The sequence below is a fragment of the Aythya marila genome (assembly GCF_965140915.1).
Source record: "Aythya marila genome assembly, chromosome: 1".
NCBI lineage: Eukaryota > Metazoa > Chordata > Aves > Anseriformes > Anatidae > Aythya > Aythya marila.
Genome location: NC_139042.1, coordinates 93771320 through 93789084, shown reverse-complemented (window position 1 = coordinate 93789084; position 17765 = coordinate 93771320). Strand labels below are relative to the sequence as shown.

General features: G+C 44.1%; 3 protein-coding genes across 6 annotated transcripts in view; 1 reads left to right on the top strand and 2 right to left on the bottom strand.

Moving 5' to 3' along the window:
* BRWD1 (bromodomain and WD repeat domain containing 1) overlaps window positions 1–1339 on the bottom strand; it is a 56745-nt gene extending 55406 nt beyond the window's left edge. The window contains exons 1-4 of one of the 4 annotated variants that reach the window (XM_082778806.1): window positions 1112–1339; window positions 906–964; window positions 621–650; window positions 379–438 (exon numbers count right to left, since the gene is read on the bottom strand). In XM_082778806.1, coding sequence (XP_082634932.1) covers window positions 379–438; window positions 621–650; window positions 906–964; window positions 1112–1172 — 210 coding nt within the window. In that variant the 5' untranslated portion in view covers window positions 1173–1339. The remainder of the gene's footprint in view (window positions 1–378; window positions 439–620; window positions 651–905; window positions 965–1111) is intronic. The other 3 variants (XM_082778803.1, XM_082778804.1, XM_082778805.1) reach the window with 3 other exon arrangements.
* Window positions 1340–3891: 2552 nt separating this feature from the next.
* HMGN1 (high mobility group nucleosome binding domain 1) lies at window positions 3892–10368 on the bottom strand. Its single transcript, XM_082778328.1, has 6 exons — window positions 10123–10368; window positions 9840–9872; window positions 9729–9758; window positions 9578–9628; window positions 6991–7122; window positions 3892–4877 (listed from the first exon to the last, which is right to left on the bottom strand). The coding sequence occupies exons 1-6, from the start codon at window positions 10135–10137 to the stop codon at window positions 4830–4832; spliced, it is 309 nt and encodes a 102-aa protein (XP_082634454.1). The 5' UTR covers window positions 10138–10368; the 3' UTR covers window positions 3892–4829.
* Window positions 10369–10632: 264 nt separating this feature from the next.
* GET1 (guided entry of tail-anchored proteins factor 1) lies at window positions 10633–17702 on the top strand (the record flags this gene model as incomplete). Its single annotated transcript, XM_082755627.1, has 5 exons — window positions 10633–10722; window positions 12161–12326; window positions 13736–13803; window positions 14675–14789; window positions 16044–17702. 5 exons carry the CDS (start codon window positions 10633–10635, stop codon window positions 16115–16117), a joined length of 513 nt encoding a protein of 170 aa, XP_082611753.1. The 3' UTR covers window positions 16118–17702.
* Window positions 17703–17765: the final 63 nt, after the last annotated feature.

Sequence of the window (17765 nt, the reverse complement as noted above, 5' to 3'; positions counted from 1 at the left end):
ATGAAGGAAGACAGGCGGAAAATAAATACCGTCAAATCAAAACGTGCTTGACAAACTTGCTCGTGAAACTCTGAAATGAAACCGTGCTGCAGATTGGCTCCTGCCCGTCTGTAGGCAGCGGCATGTACCACTGCACAACGCCAAGCTCCACCTCTGCTATGTAAACAATATCCTCAATTTAAACCACCACTTGTGTTTTTGTTAGTCTAATGTATAGACATCAAACGCCTTTTCCACCAGGGACTCCAGCGCCTTAACAGAACAGGCATGAATCTGCAAGTGAAAGCTTTGGGCCTACTTTTAAAGGTTTAAACGTCTTGACACCAGCGTTATCGTGCTATTTAAAAGGATTTTTTTAGAGGAAAAAAGAAGTCTTACCAATTCTTCATAACTTCTGTAATGCTCGTTTCCTTCCCAATCCAACCGTTTAGGAAGTAACTAAGCAGAGGAAGGAGAAAATAAGTTAGAGGGGACTGGGGTGGGGGACGAGATCACATCCACAACAACAACGTGTGTGGAAGGGGGGGGGGGGGGGGGGTAAAAAGTTGGGAGGAAGAAACCCGAGCGACTTAAGAAGCTTTTCTAGGACAGCGAGAGAGCGGCGGGGATTCCACACAGACCTGGTGCTGCTCCAGCTCCTGCACCAGCACCTGCGGAGACACGGGAAACAAGAAGAGGAGAAAAAAAAAAAGAAAAAAAAAAAAAAAAAAAAGGCATCAGCGGGGACGAGAGGCCGTGGGGAGGGGGCCGGGGCTCGTCAGGCGGCCGCCGAGGGGCGGGGGGACGGGGGGTACCGGCCGCTCACACCTCCCCTGCAATCCTCTCCGCAGCAGCCACCGAACGGCCGAGGGCTCCGAGCGAGCGTGTGCGCCCAGGTGAGCGAGCGGCGGCGCCCCGGTACTCACCTCCAGCGCTCTCCGGCAGGGCCCGGTGGTCAGGAACCGAGCTATGAGGAAGTAGAGCTCTGCGGGAGAGACGGGGACAGACACGGAGACACGGGGAGGGGAGGGGAGAGGAGAGGAGGGGGGGGGGGGGGTGAGGCTGAGCGGCGGCAGCGGGAAGATGGCGGCAGGGAGCGGCGCCGGCTCCCGCCGCGCCCCGCCGGCGTTACCTGATTCAATGAGCGGCACGGGCGCGCCGCCGGAGCTGGAGGAAGGCGAGGGCTCGGCCATGGCTCGCTTCCCTTCCTCCCTCCCTCCCTCCCTGCTGCGGGCGGGCGGCTGGGCTCAGGCGGCGGCGGCAGGCGCGGGCCGGGCCCGGCTCGGCAGAGCCCTGTCAGCGCCCCCTCCCCCTCCTCCCCTCCTCCCTCCTCTGCTCTCCCCCGCCCCCCGCGCTCGCTCTTCCCCCACCCCCCCGCGCCTAGCGCAGCCTCAGCGCCGCCATCGCCGCCTCCGCCGGCCGCTGCCACCGCCCCGCCGCCTCCTGCGCCGCGCCGGGCGGAGGGGAAAAGTAGTCCCGGCTGCCGGTTAGGGCGGGCGGCCGGGAAGGAAGGCGGCCGGCGGGGACCGAGCGCCTCGCCGCGGTGAGACGGGCGGCGGGGGGGCCGGAGCGGGGAGCGGGGCGGCGCGGCGGGGGGAGGGAACCGGAGGGAAGGGCGCGGAAGGATCACGGCCGCGGGGTGGCGGTGATGGGGCTCGGCGGGCGGGGCCGTTCTGTCAGGAGCGGGCGGGGCCGCGGCGCGCGCCGGGGCCGTTGCGGCCGTTAGGGCGGTTGGGGCGCTGCGCTCGCGCGGCCGGCGCCCCGTCAGCCCCGCGTCCCCTGAGGGCCGCCCGCACGGCTTCACGCACCCCCCGGCCCAGTTCTCCACACGCAGGGCTGAGAGCCCGTGCCAGTACACGCAGCTCCTCGCTCTCCCGGCAGCTGAAGCGTTGGGTTGCGCTGTAACGTGCTGACACCTCAAACCACGCGGACGAAAGCCGGAGTAGCCACCGCTTTATCACCTTGCTTTTCACGGGGTGTGACTGCTTAGCCTGAAATTTCTTCCACCTTAGGTGGACTGCTTGTGGTGACTAACAGTGCTGCTTTCAGAGAGAGCATTTTTCTCCCCCTCTTCTCCAAAGCCTGCCCCACCAGCACCTCTCTTTATGGGTAAAGCTGAGAATCCTTTCAACCCTGTGCTGCTACAAACTGACATAGGGTTTCCATGTTCCTGACACAACTACCCCGTTCCTTTCCTTCTTTCGGTGAGAATTTTCCACCCTGTGAAAGGTGGGCTGCCCCCGATTTACCTGATTGCTGAATCCTTTTTTCACTTCCACAATAAAACAAAATTTAACTTTGTCCCCAAGGGTAAATATTAGGGAACAATTATGACAAGTATGTTTGAGAGATGTGGGAAGTCGGCAGGGTCTCAACATCAGAGACTCAAAACACATGAGAAGTAGGCATTCAGTAAGAAGGTAAAAGAGGTTATTTCAGGATACTCACCTGCAAGTTTATTGGTCATTTAACTGATGTTTTTGACCTGGTAAAAACACAAAGAAAGCAAACAGGCCACATAAGCAGCCATTGCACCCTACTACTAGATTTAACAAATAAGCATACGGGAGGTGTTGTAAAGAGTAGCATAAACTTAGTTCAAGCCTTTTAAAATACCACAGAATTTGAAGGCAAAGCCAGGTGCGTTCTGCTAGGAGCACACCTGTGACAGGATTGGACCAGCAGCGCTTTGTGGTCCAGTGTAGGAAGACATCCTCTGTATAAGCTGAGGGAAAACTCATCTTTTCTTAAATAGGTAAGTAAAAAAGGTAAAACGCTTTATTGTATGAAAGCAGGTGAGAAATTACTCAGATGAAAGCATTCTTTGAGAAAATAAGTTAGAGGTGAAACTTGTGTGTCTTTTTAGAACTCTTAGAAGATGAAGACAGCACCAAAAATGAAGAGAACACATACTTGCAGGTGTTAAAAGCATAAACATTGTCAAGAGGAAAAAAGAAGAAACAAAAATTTAAAAAATTGTTACTTTTTGATCTTGACTCCTCCCAAGACAAGGTTGACAGCTGACTGGCATCACGCTGACAGGGTAAAGCCCTGCTACTTCGCACAGCTGCAATACAGCAAATGAAGTGTGGCTGTGGGGGGGAAACAATTGCACTCTGGGGGAGCAGAAGTGATACTGTCAGAGGTTCTCCCAGTCATAGGTTTCATTTCTTAAGCTAAAGTAACATACACTTGATATGCCCCCTTCTGATGAAAGGCTGTTAATTTATTTATTTTGAATACAGTGAGGGAGAATCAGGGCAGTTCTGTACTATATGAATGAGCTCTCAGCACGGTTACGTTTTTACTTTTGTTTGAAACCACGCTCTGTCAACTTGCAACCCTATATAGCAGGCACAGTTGCTCACACCATGGGTAGCTAACCTAGCAGATCACCAGCACGAGAACGGAAGTCTTCTCGCTCTTCCCTTGCTGCTCCTGCCTGTACTGTTCCCCTGCTTTTCTTCTACGGGTTCCACTGCATGACCCCAGCTAGCTACTTGGGGAAGTTCACAGCCCAGCTTCATTTCCCTGATGAACAGGGAAATCAACAAAACATCAGACGTTTTGAAGTCAAAAATCAACTTTTCCCCAAAAGTTGATCGGGGAAATTCCAATGCAGTTCCCATACAACCCAAAAGAAGTTCCAATACAGCAGTTAACACTTAAGAAGATTGCTTTGCACTTCTTCCTCAGAGAACACATGAGCGAGCACACAGGCCATCTCTCAGATGGCAGACAAGAAGATCCGATGCTGTTTTTTTAAAAGCCAAAGCAGCACCACTACACTATCAGCTTTCAATCTCTAAGTCCACTCAAGATTGCAACTACAGTTTTCTACTTGCTGCTCACTGCCTGTGTTAGCACCCATCTCATGGAAAAGCATGGGTTTTACCAACATTAAGAATACAGTTAGGAATCAAAACCAGTAGGTATTTATTTATTCATTGTTTTCCAACAGAAACACAACATGTTCAATGACTACACCACTTATACTGTGAGTTGTCATAGTCAATGCAGGAGCTACCGAAACATCCTTTCTTAATCAAGATGTATTTGGCTTTTGTTTGGTGATCACAGACACTACAAACAATTTTACAATTGTTTTTATTCACATAGGGTTTTTTAATCTAAAAACTATAGTAGTTTTTTTTCTAAACCTATTTCAAATATTTTTCATCTGATCATTGTAGACAAGCTGTCCTTGAAAACAGGATGTGAAGTACCAGCTGACATTAAGTCTACCAATCAGAAACTTTTACCTATTCAGCATTTGAAGTAAAAATCTCCAATCTTTCACACCACAATTACAAAGTTGTTGAGAAAAATCAAGCTGTACCTACCAAAAATAACTTTGTCACAGATATACATCACTCGGCAAGAAATCCAACACTAGGGAGCAGTTTATTAGGTAAGCAATTCTACTGATGGTACAACCATAGATAAATAACTACAATGTTAAGACATCCTCAACATATCGTTACGAACGCTGAAGGCTAAACCTGTGTTATGCTTCATTTAGTAGGATAGAAAAATCGTCCCTCACAATCTATAGAACGTGAAACCCCATCGAGACTTCAAAAACCCCCTCCTTTATGGAACATTCCAGTAATTTCTGGTTTCATAGAAAACAGACAACCAGTACATGATTTTACCACTTAAAAAAAAGCATTTACACGTATCTAAATATGTAAAAAAACGGGTTGGGTTGGGATTCTCTCCTTTTTAAAAATGTGTTTTCTACAACTACTAAAAAACTTGCATTTACAAAATAGTTGATAAAAATATTCCTCTGAATTGTACAAGAAGAAAAGTATAAGGACCACCAATCGAAGACTTGGTACCAGATGTTAGTCAGACTTAGCTTCTTTCTCTACTGCTGCATCAGATGCTTGGGTCTGAAAAGAAGGGAGAAAACAAAACACTTTAACGTGAAACATTTCTAAGCAATGAAGTCTTTTAGTTCATAGCATTTTTTATGTGCAACTGAGTTAACTTGACATACAGAACAACCATGACTTGTTTCTACACACCACGCTTTGTAGTCTTACTTAATCGGTGCCATGATCTGCTCATGTCTCTTGGACAATAACCTACTAAAGCCAAGCTTTCTTGAAAGACCTTTTATCTCCTCAGATGCATCAGTGTGGATTTCAGAATGTTGATATTGTTACTACTCAATATGTGCTGAAAAGGATTTATTTTTTTAAAAACAAAACCTATTTCAATAATTACTGCCTTTATGAAAGGATTGTTTTTTTTTTAAAAAAAAAAACCTTTAAAATCCTTGTGTAAAACTGTGCTTAGAAAAAACATTATAGATGCATTTTATGCACCCAAGTGCAGCACTGAACATTTTAGAATCTTAGTACATTTTGAGGCGAGCAAGATTCAGTACTGCATGGAACTAAACATCACTTTGTAAAAATACACTTAACGTAGCAGAGCTACATCATTTTTAAGTCAAGCTTCTCTATATTGTACTTCAGAACAAGTTCGTACAAACTTAATTGATGACAACTGTAACCCCATTTGGATTGGAAAACTCACTGCTTTGCAACATGGTTTAAAAAAAAGGAACATAATATTTTTGTCAACATAAAAACTATGCTTAATTTAACTATTCCAAGGCTTTGCAGCACCAACAGAAAATATTATTTAATCACAGTACTACCAAAACAGGAACCCTAACACCAGCTGTCTTCACTGCCACCTGGGGGAAGGCTTTGGAAGGTACAGTAACCATTTTTCCCCACAGGCATCACGCTCTTTTTACTGTAGGAATTCACTGTCCGTCCAGGACATTGAATTAACACCAGCATCACTGCCTGTATTGGTTGATAACAATAGTACTTAATATTAAACTGGATAGGCTGCCTTGTCTAGACTTGGGTATTTTATTCGTTCATTAGTCTTCCGTTGGTCACCCCAGTCAAAATCAATGAAGATGTGCCCCAAAAATCATCATCCATTCCTTAGGTTTAAGTCATCTTTACACCAGATGAGAAACATCATCAGATTTCAATTTGTTATTACTGACATGCCACATGCACAAATTGAAGGCCTGAATTACGCAACTGTGACAGACAACAAGAGCCACGTACAAACTCCAAACTACCAATGAATTGCTACTTTTAGCATCTTTTCACAAACATCACACTCTAACTTTGCAAATAAAAAACATTACTCCAAGCAAATTATCCTGCATGCTCAAATATCAACCTTCCTTACACACAAAACCCCAAAACTATCTACCTAAAAAACAAATACACTTTTCCCCTACTTGAAAATACATTTGCACACTGAAAAAAAAGGAAACTTAATACACAAACTAGACAAGAAGAATAAATCACGTTTAAATTTAAAACAAATCCTCTGAAGATCTGACCAAACTCAACTGACTAACTAACTGAAGCGAGCAAGGCAGTCAACACTGCAGAAACCTCAGAGTAATTCTAAGCCTACAGGAAAACTTGCTTTATCCAATTGTTAAACAGCTGCCGCAGGAGGCGCTGCTGCTCCCTACAAATCTCATCCTAAATTTAAAAATAAGAGATGCCCATCTTCTAGAAAAACAGTAGTGTGAAGGATGTTTTAAGTTAAAATGATCACTAATTCCAAAAAAAGAACCACGGCCATTTTAGCAAGGTATTACAATCAAGACTAATTTAGCGCGTTCCTCAACAACTATTAGTAGTTCTTGCACCTTTTTCTACCATCCCTGCACCAGCCTTTCCCTTCTCCCATCTGGCAAAATTTCTTGGTGAAGGACATTACTTTAGTAAAATTCTCACCTTTTTTCATAATTTCAGGGACTCTTACCATATCACTGCAACTCTTTTTTGGGCAACTAGAATTTACCTGGCTTATCTACTAGTGTTTTGATAACCTTTTTTCTTTGCACAGAAATAGACTCTAGTAAAAGAACTGCATGTGTTTCTGATAGATGTTTAGGTAACTAGTACAGTAAGTTACTCGGCTGTTTTAGAATAAAGAATACAGACAATTTACCTCCTCACTTTTCGTTTCCCCATTTTCTGCAGGCAAGTTGTCCTTTGTCTGTTCTTGGTTTGTCTCTTCCGTCTGTTTTCCTTTAGGCCCCTTTTTCCCCTTTGACTGAGCTTTCTTGTCCTCAGACTTATCCTAAAATTAAATCAATTTGCAGTAAAGTAAGTTCATATAACCTACAAGGTAAACTTTGAAAACAATTAAACAAGAACAAGATGGACTCGCCAAACAGCAAGAGCTGCAACCAACAACCAGTGAGCTACATGTAATACATAGTTGAATTGCCAAAAAAGCCTCTTCCAAACTACATACAGACAATCCCTATTCCGTGCAGTCAGTACATGAGAGAATCAAATCAGGACAAGATAAACCTCTCCTTTTCTCTTCCATCCCTCAACCCTGAACAGCACACATTATGACAATGTTAGGCTCACAGAATCTAAAACCACCGCACTGTACAGTAACTAAAAGCACTGCTTAGAGCGGTACAAACCCATCTGGAAAAACCTATCAGAAAGAAAAATGGTAGTACTTAATTCTAGCGGCAAGACAGAACAATTTGTCTTATGTGCTTTAAGTTCTTGCTGCAGAGCTAAAAAACCAAACCAGCAGTGAAGTCCTTCCACTTTGTATATCACATCCTCTCTACCTGGCGTCACTGTTGTTAAACAGACTGAGAAAAGTATTTGCTCAGAGCTATTTTTGTATAAATCTGTAACATATCCTACCAGATACTCCTTACAGCAGCCAAATGCTACAAAGTTTGCCTGTCCCCCAGCTGATCCTCAAAATATTTATGTCAATTAACATTGACATAGGAGCACTGTTTTTGACACCACCTGTCAAACATTAGCATCACAATTTAATGATACTAACAAAAGTTTTCAGTAAATGACAAACTAACACTTTCTCTGGGCAGGTTCAATTTGAGTAAGTGACAAGAGAATGTAATGCACTTATACTTCTAAGCTGAAGACCACTACGCTGATCTCCCTTAAGGTGCATCTCTAATCCCATTAAAAATCCAGTGTGCACTCCAAGGAAGGATATTCTTCAACTTATGCCCTATTTTATTGTCTCTGACCTACAATCCACTCTGATAAAAAGAGTTCTTGCTTTTTCATTCTACACACTGTAGAAACGTGCAGCACTGATTAGAGACCAGTGGGTCAGATGTATTCCATACTTTGTGAGGAACACTTCACGCAAAAACAAAAAAGCATCAGGCTACTGGGCTACTTTACACACCTTTTTACTAGCTGTTTAAATACATTTCCTATTCTATATGAATGCATATGCAAAACATTGTCTTCATAATACAATTTTGCCAAGTGTTTGTAACTATTGAGCAAAAGTTTTAGGTGTTTTACACTGCTGGATACAAACATGCAGTAAGGTACGCAAATAAACAGGGCGCAACGTAAAAGAACAAAAAAAAAAAAACACTCCAGCACGTTCTGTCCACTAACTACACTGTCAATGTCCACAGAACTTCAGAAATGCCCTTGTATTGCTTTCAGAAAATTATTTATTAGTTTTAAAATCCTCCAGAACACAGAGATGAATCAAAATACACTGAAGAAAAAATTCAGTAGAAGTAGTAAATGCTTGGACTCAGTATTACAAAACCAGGTAGCAATCTCACACCATGCAGACTGTGTTTCAATTTTCAAAATAGCAGTCTCCAACTAGTGGCATCAGCAATTAGATGCACCACTGAGAAAAACACTTGAAAAAAGGAACTGAAAAATGGAAAGCTTTCAAAATCCTTTCAGCTGTAAACTCAGAGAATAGGAGCACACCAAGATTCAATCCATTGGAAGGAAGGTATAGTACTGACCAGTTGAGCAGAACCATAAAAGCGAAGACATCAGAAGGCCCACAAAGCAGAATGCTGTACTAGCGTCCCTGAAACACTATAAGCCATACAGTTGACACAGAAGTCAAACCAACCCCTCTTATAATCGTAAACGAGCACACAAATGCATACACCAACATGCCAATAGATACAGAGCCTCTTCATTTATTTAAGAATAACGTTTTACACCTTATTGACCTGTTCAGGCTATACTGAAAATTTTGGAAGATTATACTAAGCCACAAAAAGATACACAGAGACACAAAGCTTGACTACTTGAATGGAAGTGTGGATCTTTTTCTACAGCTTGGCTAAGTACTTCAAATAATGTTTTCCTGCTGTAAAACGCTGCTTTAATTTGAAAGCATATTCTATCCCCTTCCATCTGACAGCAGCAAAATCTAATTCTGCGCACAGCTGTCACAATCAGCACCAAAATACCACCTAACAACCAACAAAGCAGCGCCCGTGTTTCTTTGCAATACTTTGAGTGCCTTACAAGGGCCTAACCAGGCAGGATGGCATGAAAGTCTCTGGTGCACCTGTAGGTCCCACTACAAGTACGCCAAACCTATCCTTTAGCAAAAAGAGCAATCCAAAAGGGAAAGGGATAAGATGAACAAAAACGCTCAGACACCAGGCACCCACAGTGTGAGGCGGGAAGTCCCCAGCCGCCTGCAGAGCCACCCGTACCACCACCTCCCCTCCCTCCCCTCTTCCCCGCTCTCTCACCTTTGCCGCCAGCTTTTTGGGTTTCGCCTCTGCTTTGGCAGGAGCGGGTTTCTGAGGAGACAACAACGCGTCAGGGCCCGGCCGCCAGAAGCCGCCAGCCCTCCCCTTAGCCCCTGCAGGGGCCGCCTCCCACCTCGCACCCCCTACTCACAGCAGACAGCCGCGCCGACCGCCTCTTGGGCTGCGGGGGAGAGAAGCACAGAGACCCGCGGCGTCAGAGCCAGCACCGCGACCACCCCCCACCCCCCCGTGCACCACTCACCTCCTCCGCGGCCTCCCCTCCGGCCGCGCTCACCTGCCAACACAAACACCGCGCCTCAGGCGCCTGGGGGCGGGGCGCGGCCACGCCTCACGTGACACCGCCCCCCCTCACCCCCCCACCCCCCCCCCTTTGGGAGCAGAACCTTCCAGACGCCGCCGTTGGGCGCTGCTGAGGGGATCTGAGGGGATTTGGGGGGGGTTGGGGTCGCTCCGCTCCTCCCTCAGCCGCCCCTCCGCGCCCCGCAGCCCCCCCCCGGCCCTTTTCTCCCCCCGCATGGCTTCACCTTTCTCTTCGGCATGGCTCCAGCCGCAGCCCCGCGGTGCCCGCTCCCTCCCTCCCTCCCTCCCTCGATTCTTTCGCTCCCCCTTTCCCCGCTGCGCGCCGGGTGCCTCACGGCGAGCCGCTGCGGCCGCCCGCCCGCCAGCCGCGCCGCGCAGGGAAGCCGCCCCCCCCCATCCCAGCAGCGCCAGCGGCGCCGCAACAGGATCCGGCCGGATTGGAGGCGGCGGGAGGAGGAGGAGGAGGAGGAAGAGGGGGCGGGGGGGGCGCTCCGCTCCCCGCCCGGCCCTGCCCTGCCCTGCCCTGCCCGCCGGGCTGACCCGGCCCTCCCGCGGGGCGCCCCTCAGCGCCTCCCGGGTTGAGGGGAGGGCGGGGCGGCACTGCTGATTGGCCGGCCGGCGTCACGTGGGCTCGGCCGCCTCCCGCCGCTCGGCCCCTCGCGCAGGCGCTGTGGGGTGTTTGTTTTTTTTTTGTGGTGGAGGGAGGGAGGGGCGGGGCGGGTGTGACTCGCGGCATGGCGGAGAGCGGCGCGTGGCTGCTGGTGCTGAGCGCCGTGCTGGGCTGCAGCGCGCTCAAGGTCCTGCTGCCCTCCTGCTCCTCCGCCGTGAGTGACGTCACCGCCCCGCCCCGCCCCGCCGGCCGTTAGCCGCCATTTCGTTGCTGAGGGAGGGCCGGGGAGGGCGAGGGGTGCCCGTGAGGTGGGGGTGCCCCATGAGCTGCTCTGTGGGATAAGCGAGTTGCCTTTCTGCTCGTGTCAATAAATCTGTGTTATATGGGGTGCTGCATGCTGTGGGATAAGGGATAAGAGTCCTTTAAAGCATAAATTAATGGCCCTTTGGGAGTCCGCTCGGTGTTGCTATCCATGTAAAACCCTCATCTCTCTGCTGTGGTTGGTGACAAAGTAGTGGTCCGGTTGACTGCGCTACTGGTAACACGACTTTTGGGAAAAATGGGCAACTGTGTTGAGAAAGCTAGGAGTATTTCCCAAACAACTGGAGGGGAAGAGGTGTTACATCCCTTGTGCTTTTCTTCCCGAGGTAAAAGAGTTCGTGAGCCAACCTCATGAAATGAAAGTGGAGAAAGATTTTTATGTAAAAAAAAAAAAAAAAAAAAAAAGAGAGAGAGAGAAGATTGGACTCGATGATCTTGAGGTCTCTTCCAACCTAGAAATTCTGTGATTCTGTGAAGATGATTGCTAACATGACGCATTATTGCATTTTCACATTTCTGCCCCTGGAAATTCATTTAAAAAAAAAAAGTATAAGAAAAGAAGATTGCGTTTAAATGCTTGGGTAATACATAGAAAGAAATAAATGGAAATTTGCATTTCTGATCATAAGACATCAGTAAGATGCTGCGCCAGAAGGATCACAACTCAGATTCAGTTCTTGTGCTTCTGAGAGCCCAGGCTGTAATCTGTAATTGAGAGGAGTGGTTCCCAGTTTCTGAGCCTCATGTAATTGGTGAGGTCTGAAACCAGGCTCCTGTGAATAAAATTTGCCATGTTAATTAGTGCAGACCTATGCTGTGGTTCCTGAATCTAGAAATGGGAATGATGAGTATAAGGAGCATTGGTGGAGCTGGGGAGAGTAGTGATTAAAAGGACTGCTTCCCTGGTCCTCCTGCAAGTCTGTGATCCAAGAAGTGCAAGATGAGAATTGCAAGGAGGGAAGACAGCACTTTGGCTCAGGATGCAGGGACAGGGTCCTGGGTGGTTCAAAAGATCTCGGAAGGCAGCAGTGAGGAGATGAAGGCAGAAGTAGAAAAGGCAGTTAACCACAGTTAGAAAAGTTGAAAATCACTGCTTTATGGGATCAATTTTCTTTGACCCTTTTTGGTTTGTTTCTTAACTGAGAGAGTAAGATTTTTTGTCTCTTAGAACATGTTACACTTGTAAAGGTTTTCATGTGTATTGGTGAAAGGGTCTTGTTTTATGGGGGCTTTTGAGTACATAAACGTGAGATAATGATTTATACATACTGATAGCAGAATTCTGGAATAAATAAATAAATAATAAGTGTTTTTATTTCTTTATTTTTTAGATATCCAGGTTGTTACAAAAGGATGCAGAGCAGGAATCCCAAATGAGAGCTGAAATCCAGAACATGAAGCAAGAACTCTCAACCATTAGTATGATGGATGAGTTTGCTAGATATGCCCGTCTGGAAAGAAAGATCAACAAGATGACTGACAAGCTTAAAACTCATGGTAGAGTGCAATGTTTACTCCCTTTTCTACTTCCTGAAAAAAAATAATAATTTTACAAACATGTTTTCATTTTTAAGTATATTTCTCTTTCAACTCTCCACCTCTCCTTATCCATCTCCATTGTTTCCCCCCCCTTTTTTTTTTTTTACCCTTTAATAGTGCATGGCTCTGTATGCATTGGTAAGGGAGTAATTTAAATACAAAATTTTTCTTACAAGGATTTTTTTCATCCTTCTCAGTAATGCCTATTTCTGGATCATGTTTTGAATAATTTGGCAAAGTCCTTTGCCATTAACAAAAGTAGTGTAGTAAGGCTGCATATCTTCATTGCAAAAGGATGAACTGCTTGGTTGGGGCTGTTTGGTTGCTGTGCTACAAAATGCTGGGGAGGAAGTGTTGATCTGTAAGGTAACCAGACGAGATCTTTGCTGTCATTTTGCAATCCCGTTTGACCAAACACAGTGGCTTTTACGATAAAGCTGTACTGGTGTGTCTCCACTGGGATGATCCATTATCTCATGGCAGAAAGTACACGTAAACCTTTGGCACCAGGGCTTTTGTTCTCGTCTTTGTCCAAACTCACTAACTGAACTTAATAAGATAGGAGAATACTTGCTTTGTCTGCCTCTTCTGTGCAGAATACCGGGATGTTTATATGCTTCTTGCTCGGAGAAAGGACAGTCTTTACAACTGGCAGTTTTGAATTGTTGTCAGTAGCATTATTCTTTACCAATAATTTCAATTAAACTAGATTTGAGGAGTATACTTAGCAGCCAACAACATTGTTCTAGAAAACTTCAGGGCACCGTTATGTTTGAAGACGTGCTGTCTTCACTGGGCTTCTCTACGCAGGTCTGGGGTTCTGCCAGAGAAGATGAGTAGGCATGAGAATTTTGGATATTGAATCTGGCAAAGATCGATTCAGTGCAGGAATAGTCTTGTTGTGAATAGGCTTTGACTGCGTTCCTGAATGAAATAAGGCAACAAGTGCATATGCTAAAGCCATCATTCTCCCATTTTGTGAAAGGGGAAAACTTCTGTTATGCTCCATCTAAAGAAGGTTCTTAAATTAGACAACACAGTAACTGCTCTCATTTGGGAGCAGCATTCTTCATTATAGATGTCATTTCTCTGTCCAGGATTTCAGTGTTTTGCAACTCTTCATGGTATCATTAATAAGAAACGTGTGTGATATGGACCTAGCACTTCCTTACTTTCACTATACCTATGAGTCCTTTCAAAAGAGATTTTTAAACAGTTATGTTTAAACTGATGTTTAACAGTAACGTGATGTGATGTTTAACAGTAATGTCCTGATTTGAATACTGTAATATTAACAATTTACTAGTTTTATGTAAGTATAATTTACTATTACACATAATGCAGAGTAATATTTTTTCTTTCAACAGTGAAAGCACGAACTGCCCAATTAGCCAAAATAAAGTGGGTTATAAATATTGTATTCTACATCTTACAAGTAAGTAAATATTTTATTACCAGTACAAGCTACAAACTAAATCCTTGGCAGTGTTACAAATCTCTTCTGCATTTACTGGCTGTATAGTTCTGTATCAGTTGTAGAGGTGTTTGGCATCCCAATGACACAATGCATACCAAACCGAAACAGTTTCTTGGATGTAGAAAGGGGAGATGCTGCTGATAGGGTCTGGTAGTTGTGGATGAAAGGAGTTTGGGATTTTCTTGAAGCTCTGTTTTTCTAGTTTTGAGATGACAAGATAGGAGTTTGTCATAGCTCTTCTATCACTGTTGTTTTGTTTTGTTTGTTTTATTTCTATGCAGTTTTAAAGAGACAGGAAAGTTCTGATAAGTGTATGTGTATATTTTGCTTCTGTTTTTGAAAATGTAAAATGTGCTTCAGCTGTGGATGCAAATCTCCTTTTACAGCTGCCACACGTTTACGCACAGCGCCTCAGCAGATTATCTCTGTAGTTCAGACTTGATGCCAAGGAATTGTCAAATAAGGAGAAGAGTGCTTAACCTGAACATGTATTTTGGGTAACGTGAAAGCCAGTTGGATTCCTAGCAGACAAGGATTAGGGCTAAAAACAGTCATCAGAATATAACAATTTGTATTACTATTTTTTTCCAGACTAGATTTGACCCAAGGTCTCACAAGAAAGCAGTAGCTTTTAGTGTCTTACTGCTACCTGTGTGTCAAGTTAAGGTCATACCAGTTTAAAAATGTTTTGAATTTGTTCGAGAATAATGTATAATATCAGAGAAGCTATATTCTTTCATTAGAATTTGAGATTTACTGATGCAAAATAGCAGTAGGAATCTACTTTGATGTGTATTGTTACTGAAGCTAACAAAAATTTCCACTCTAGGCTGCCCTGATGATCTCTCTCATTTGGAAATACTACTCTGAGCCTGTTACAGTGCTTCCAAGCAAATGGCTCGCTCCACTGGAGCGCTTGGTAGCCTTTCCTACTGGGGTGGCAGGTAAGGACATTTTACAGGGTATTTTACTGTAGAAAACATACTTCCCAAGCCCATATGGATGCCAAGAATGTAATGGAGCAAGCATGGACTCAAAACACTGCTTCTGCACATTTTGTAATAGCAATGTGGGGAGTTTGAGACATTCTTTGCCATGCGTTCAGATCCTGTGTAACTCTCAATGAAATGGGATATTGGACTTTTTTAGATCTTCTCAAACAGAGCAGTTTTATCTTAATATGGAATACACTCTTGAGAAGATTTCAGAAGTATTTTTATATTAAGGAATCCACTGAATTAGTGGAACTGGGTTTAAAAATGGGCAAATATTTCATAGGTCTGGATCACTTACGTGTGTTTCCTATAAACTCCAGAGGTTTCATAGCAGTGGGACCCTAGAATGACTGAGGTTTGCTCTCCTCTGGTTGGCACTTTGTGTCCTCTGTTCCAACCCTTTTTCTCATAGCATTTTTCATAGAATCATCACAGAATCATAGAATATCCTGAGTTGGAAGGGACCCCATTTTTATTGCATTTTTACTTACTTAAATCCTTCTCTTTTGGTCAGTTTGACGAATTAATGATCAGAAGAATATTATGAATTGTAGATGCTGGTTTCTGAGTGAAACGTGTGCTGGCTGTATGCCAAAGGGATAAATAGAGAGGCAGAGTGACAGGACAGTGTAGTACGGCAATCTGCCATGAAGCTGAAATGCTGCTCATGAATCTTCGAATTAGGCTTTTAAGATCCAGCTGCCTTAGAATGAATTCCATATTACGTTGTTGTTGTACCATCTTTAATAGCTGTCTAAGGAATCGTTTGTATCCAGCATGCTGGATTACTGCACAAGATGAGTCTGCTTCTGTGCAGGGTAGAGGAGCAGTTTCTGAACTCTCTAAAGTTTCTGAATTTAGGTTCCAAAGTGTTCTGTTATTTGCCATGCCTTTGATTTCAGTGACTTACACATTTTTTCTTAGGTACACAGTGAATGTTTTTAGAAGTTGTGGGTTGTATATACCACACTTTGGCTCACAGTCGTGTTATTTGGTGCTCTTCTCCCTAGCCAGTCTTCAGGCTTTCTCAGAACCAGCGTGGGGTTAACTGCTGTCCCACATATCTAGACAGAAAGATGTTCTGTTCCCATTGACCTCGTAATTCTGCGTTTCATGTTTGACACTACAGGGTTGTTTTCAGAAGCTGGCGTGCTTTAGGGTTACTGATGCAATAACTTCAGTCGTGTTTTGTGTCTCTTTCAGGTGGTGTTGGAATTACCTGTTGGCTTGTGGTTTGTAATAAAGTTGTCGCTATCATGCTTCACCCTTTCAGCTGAAGAAATCCCAGTAATACATGGAGTCCTAAACTACATTTTCATTATTGCTGCTTAAAAAAAAAAGCATTTGTCTTTTGTGACAGACCAGCTCTGAGATATCTTGTTGTTGCTTCAGTCAGGTATCAGTCCGCATTCCTTTTGATATATTGATTTATTTGATTTTTTAGTTTGTTCTTCAGTTTTGTAATCAGCAATGTTCAAAGAAAGGCATTGCTATTTATAAAACCTCACTTTGACAAGTATGAACGATCATGGTTCTGCCATGAATCAGACTTGTCATGGCATATTCACCCAAGTCTAGAAGTGTTTGATTTTTATAACTGTTAGGGTGGAAATGCACTGGCACTAGAAATTATTTTTGGAGCTTTGTTCATTCTTTGCTGTATAATATGGCAGTTTCACCCAAAGCTGGGTTTGTACTTGGTGATGCGGTTCTAGGTAGAAGTTGTAGGTGATCTGCTTGGCTTAGAGCAAAACAGAATTTATTTCCTCCTTGGTTTTTGTTTTTCTTAGTCTAGAATTGGGGTATTCTCGGACTGTCTTAGAAAATACTACTGATATACATGCAGAATCAACCTTTTATCTCTTAAGTGACTTTCTCAGTTGCCAAATACAGAACAGCTGGCAACTTTTTCCTCACAGAATTTTAAAATTCACTGAACACTTGAACTTTTTCCTACTTTTATTGATAACTGATCTTTCTTCCTTGACATTTTTTCTGCTTCCCAAACAGCGAGTATCACTGATAGTGCTTCCTTCCATGTTTTGGGAAGAAAGGTCTGGCCAACCTTCTCAAGCTCCACATTAAGAAAGTAAATGACAGTGCTGTTCCTGCGTTCCTGGGACCTACATTCCCAGGGTTTCAGCACGTATTAATGACAGTCTGGGACAGTCCAAAACAGCTATGTAAATGTAAAAAGGCAAATGAGTGATTTACCTACCTGAAGTAGCAACAGAATGCTAGCAAGCAAAAGGAGGAGGTAAAACAATTTTCTGTTTCATAGTAAATGCTTCTTGCTGTGTATAGGTAAACAGCCACAACATTTTGAATATAAGGAGAACAAAATTCTTCCGGGTACCATGTCTGTAGAACAGGGATGAAGCTGTGCTACCTCCCGTGCTGCGGTGCTACCCACAACCCTGCCCTTGGGGTTCCACAAGACAAAGCAGTGGTTTTATAAAGCTCTTCTGCACCTCCCTTTTCTGATGCGAGCCTGAACAAAACTTGATGGGCACCCTTCCCTCTTCTGCTGGGCTTTGGGATTCTGGTTCAGCTTCCCACTCTGTACAGTGTTGTGTTATTCCAGGTCCTTTGCCTTCCTGCAGGAAGGCATTAGGGCCCCTCCATAATTAGCATTGTATTTAGAAATTAATTCAAAAGGTCATGATACAGTTTCTGTGTCTGTGTATATGTACGTGAAATGTTTTGATTTTTTAAATGTTAATTATTGATTTTTTTTATATTAAGGATTACATTTAGCCAACAGAAAACTGAATGCATTAAATATCAACAAGAAAAAAATGTCAGGATTCAGTCTGTTATGTGTAATGGTGGTTTTATTCATGAAATAAAGCTGTTCGGTCCATCTCAGGTTTTCTAATCAATGCTTTTTTAATGTTACAGTTTTCCTAAACAAAACAAAGCACA

Coding starts and splice junctions, on each gene's coding strand:
- HMGN1 (XM_082778328.1), bottom strand. Junction 9,759..9,839: donor GAGGGGAGGCCGCGGAGGAG/GTGAGTGGTGCA, acceptor TCTCCCCCGCAG/CCCAAGAGGCGGTCGGCGCG. Junction 9,629..9,728: donor GGTCGGCGCGGCTGTCTGCT/GTGAGTAGGGGG, acceptor TTGTCTCCTCAG/AAACCCGCTCCTGCCAAAGC.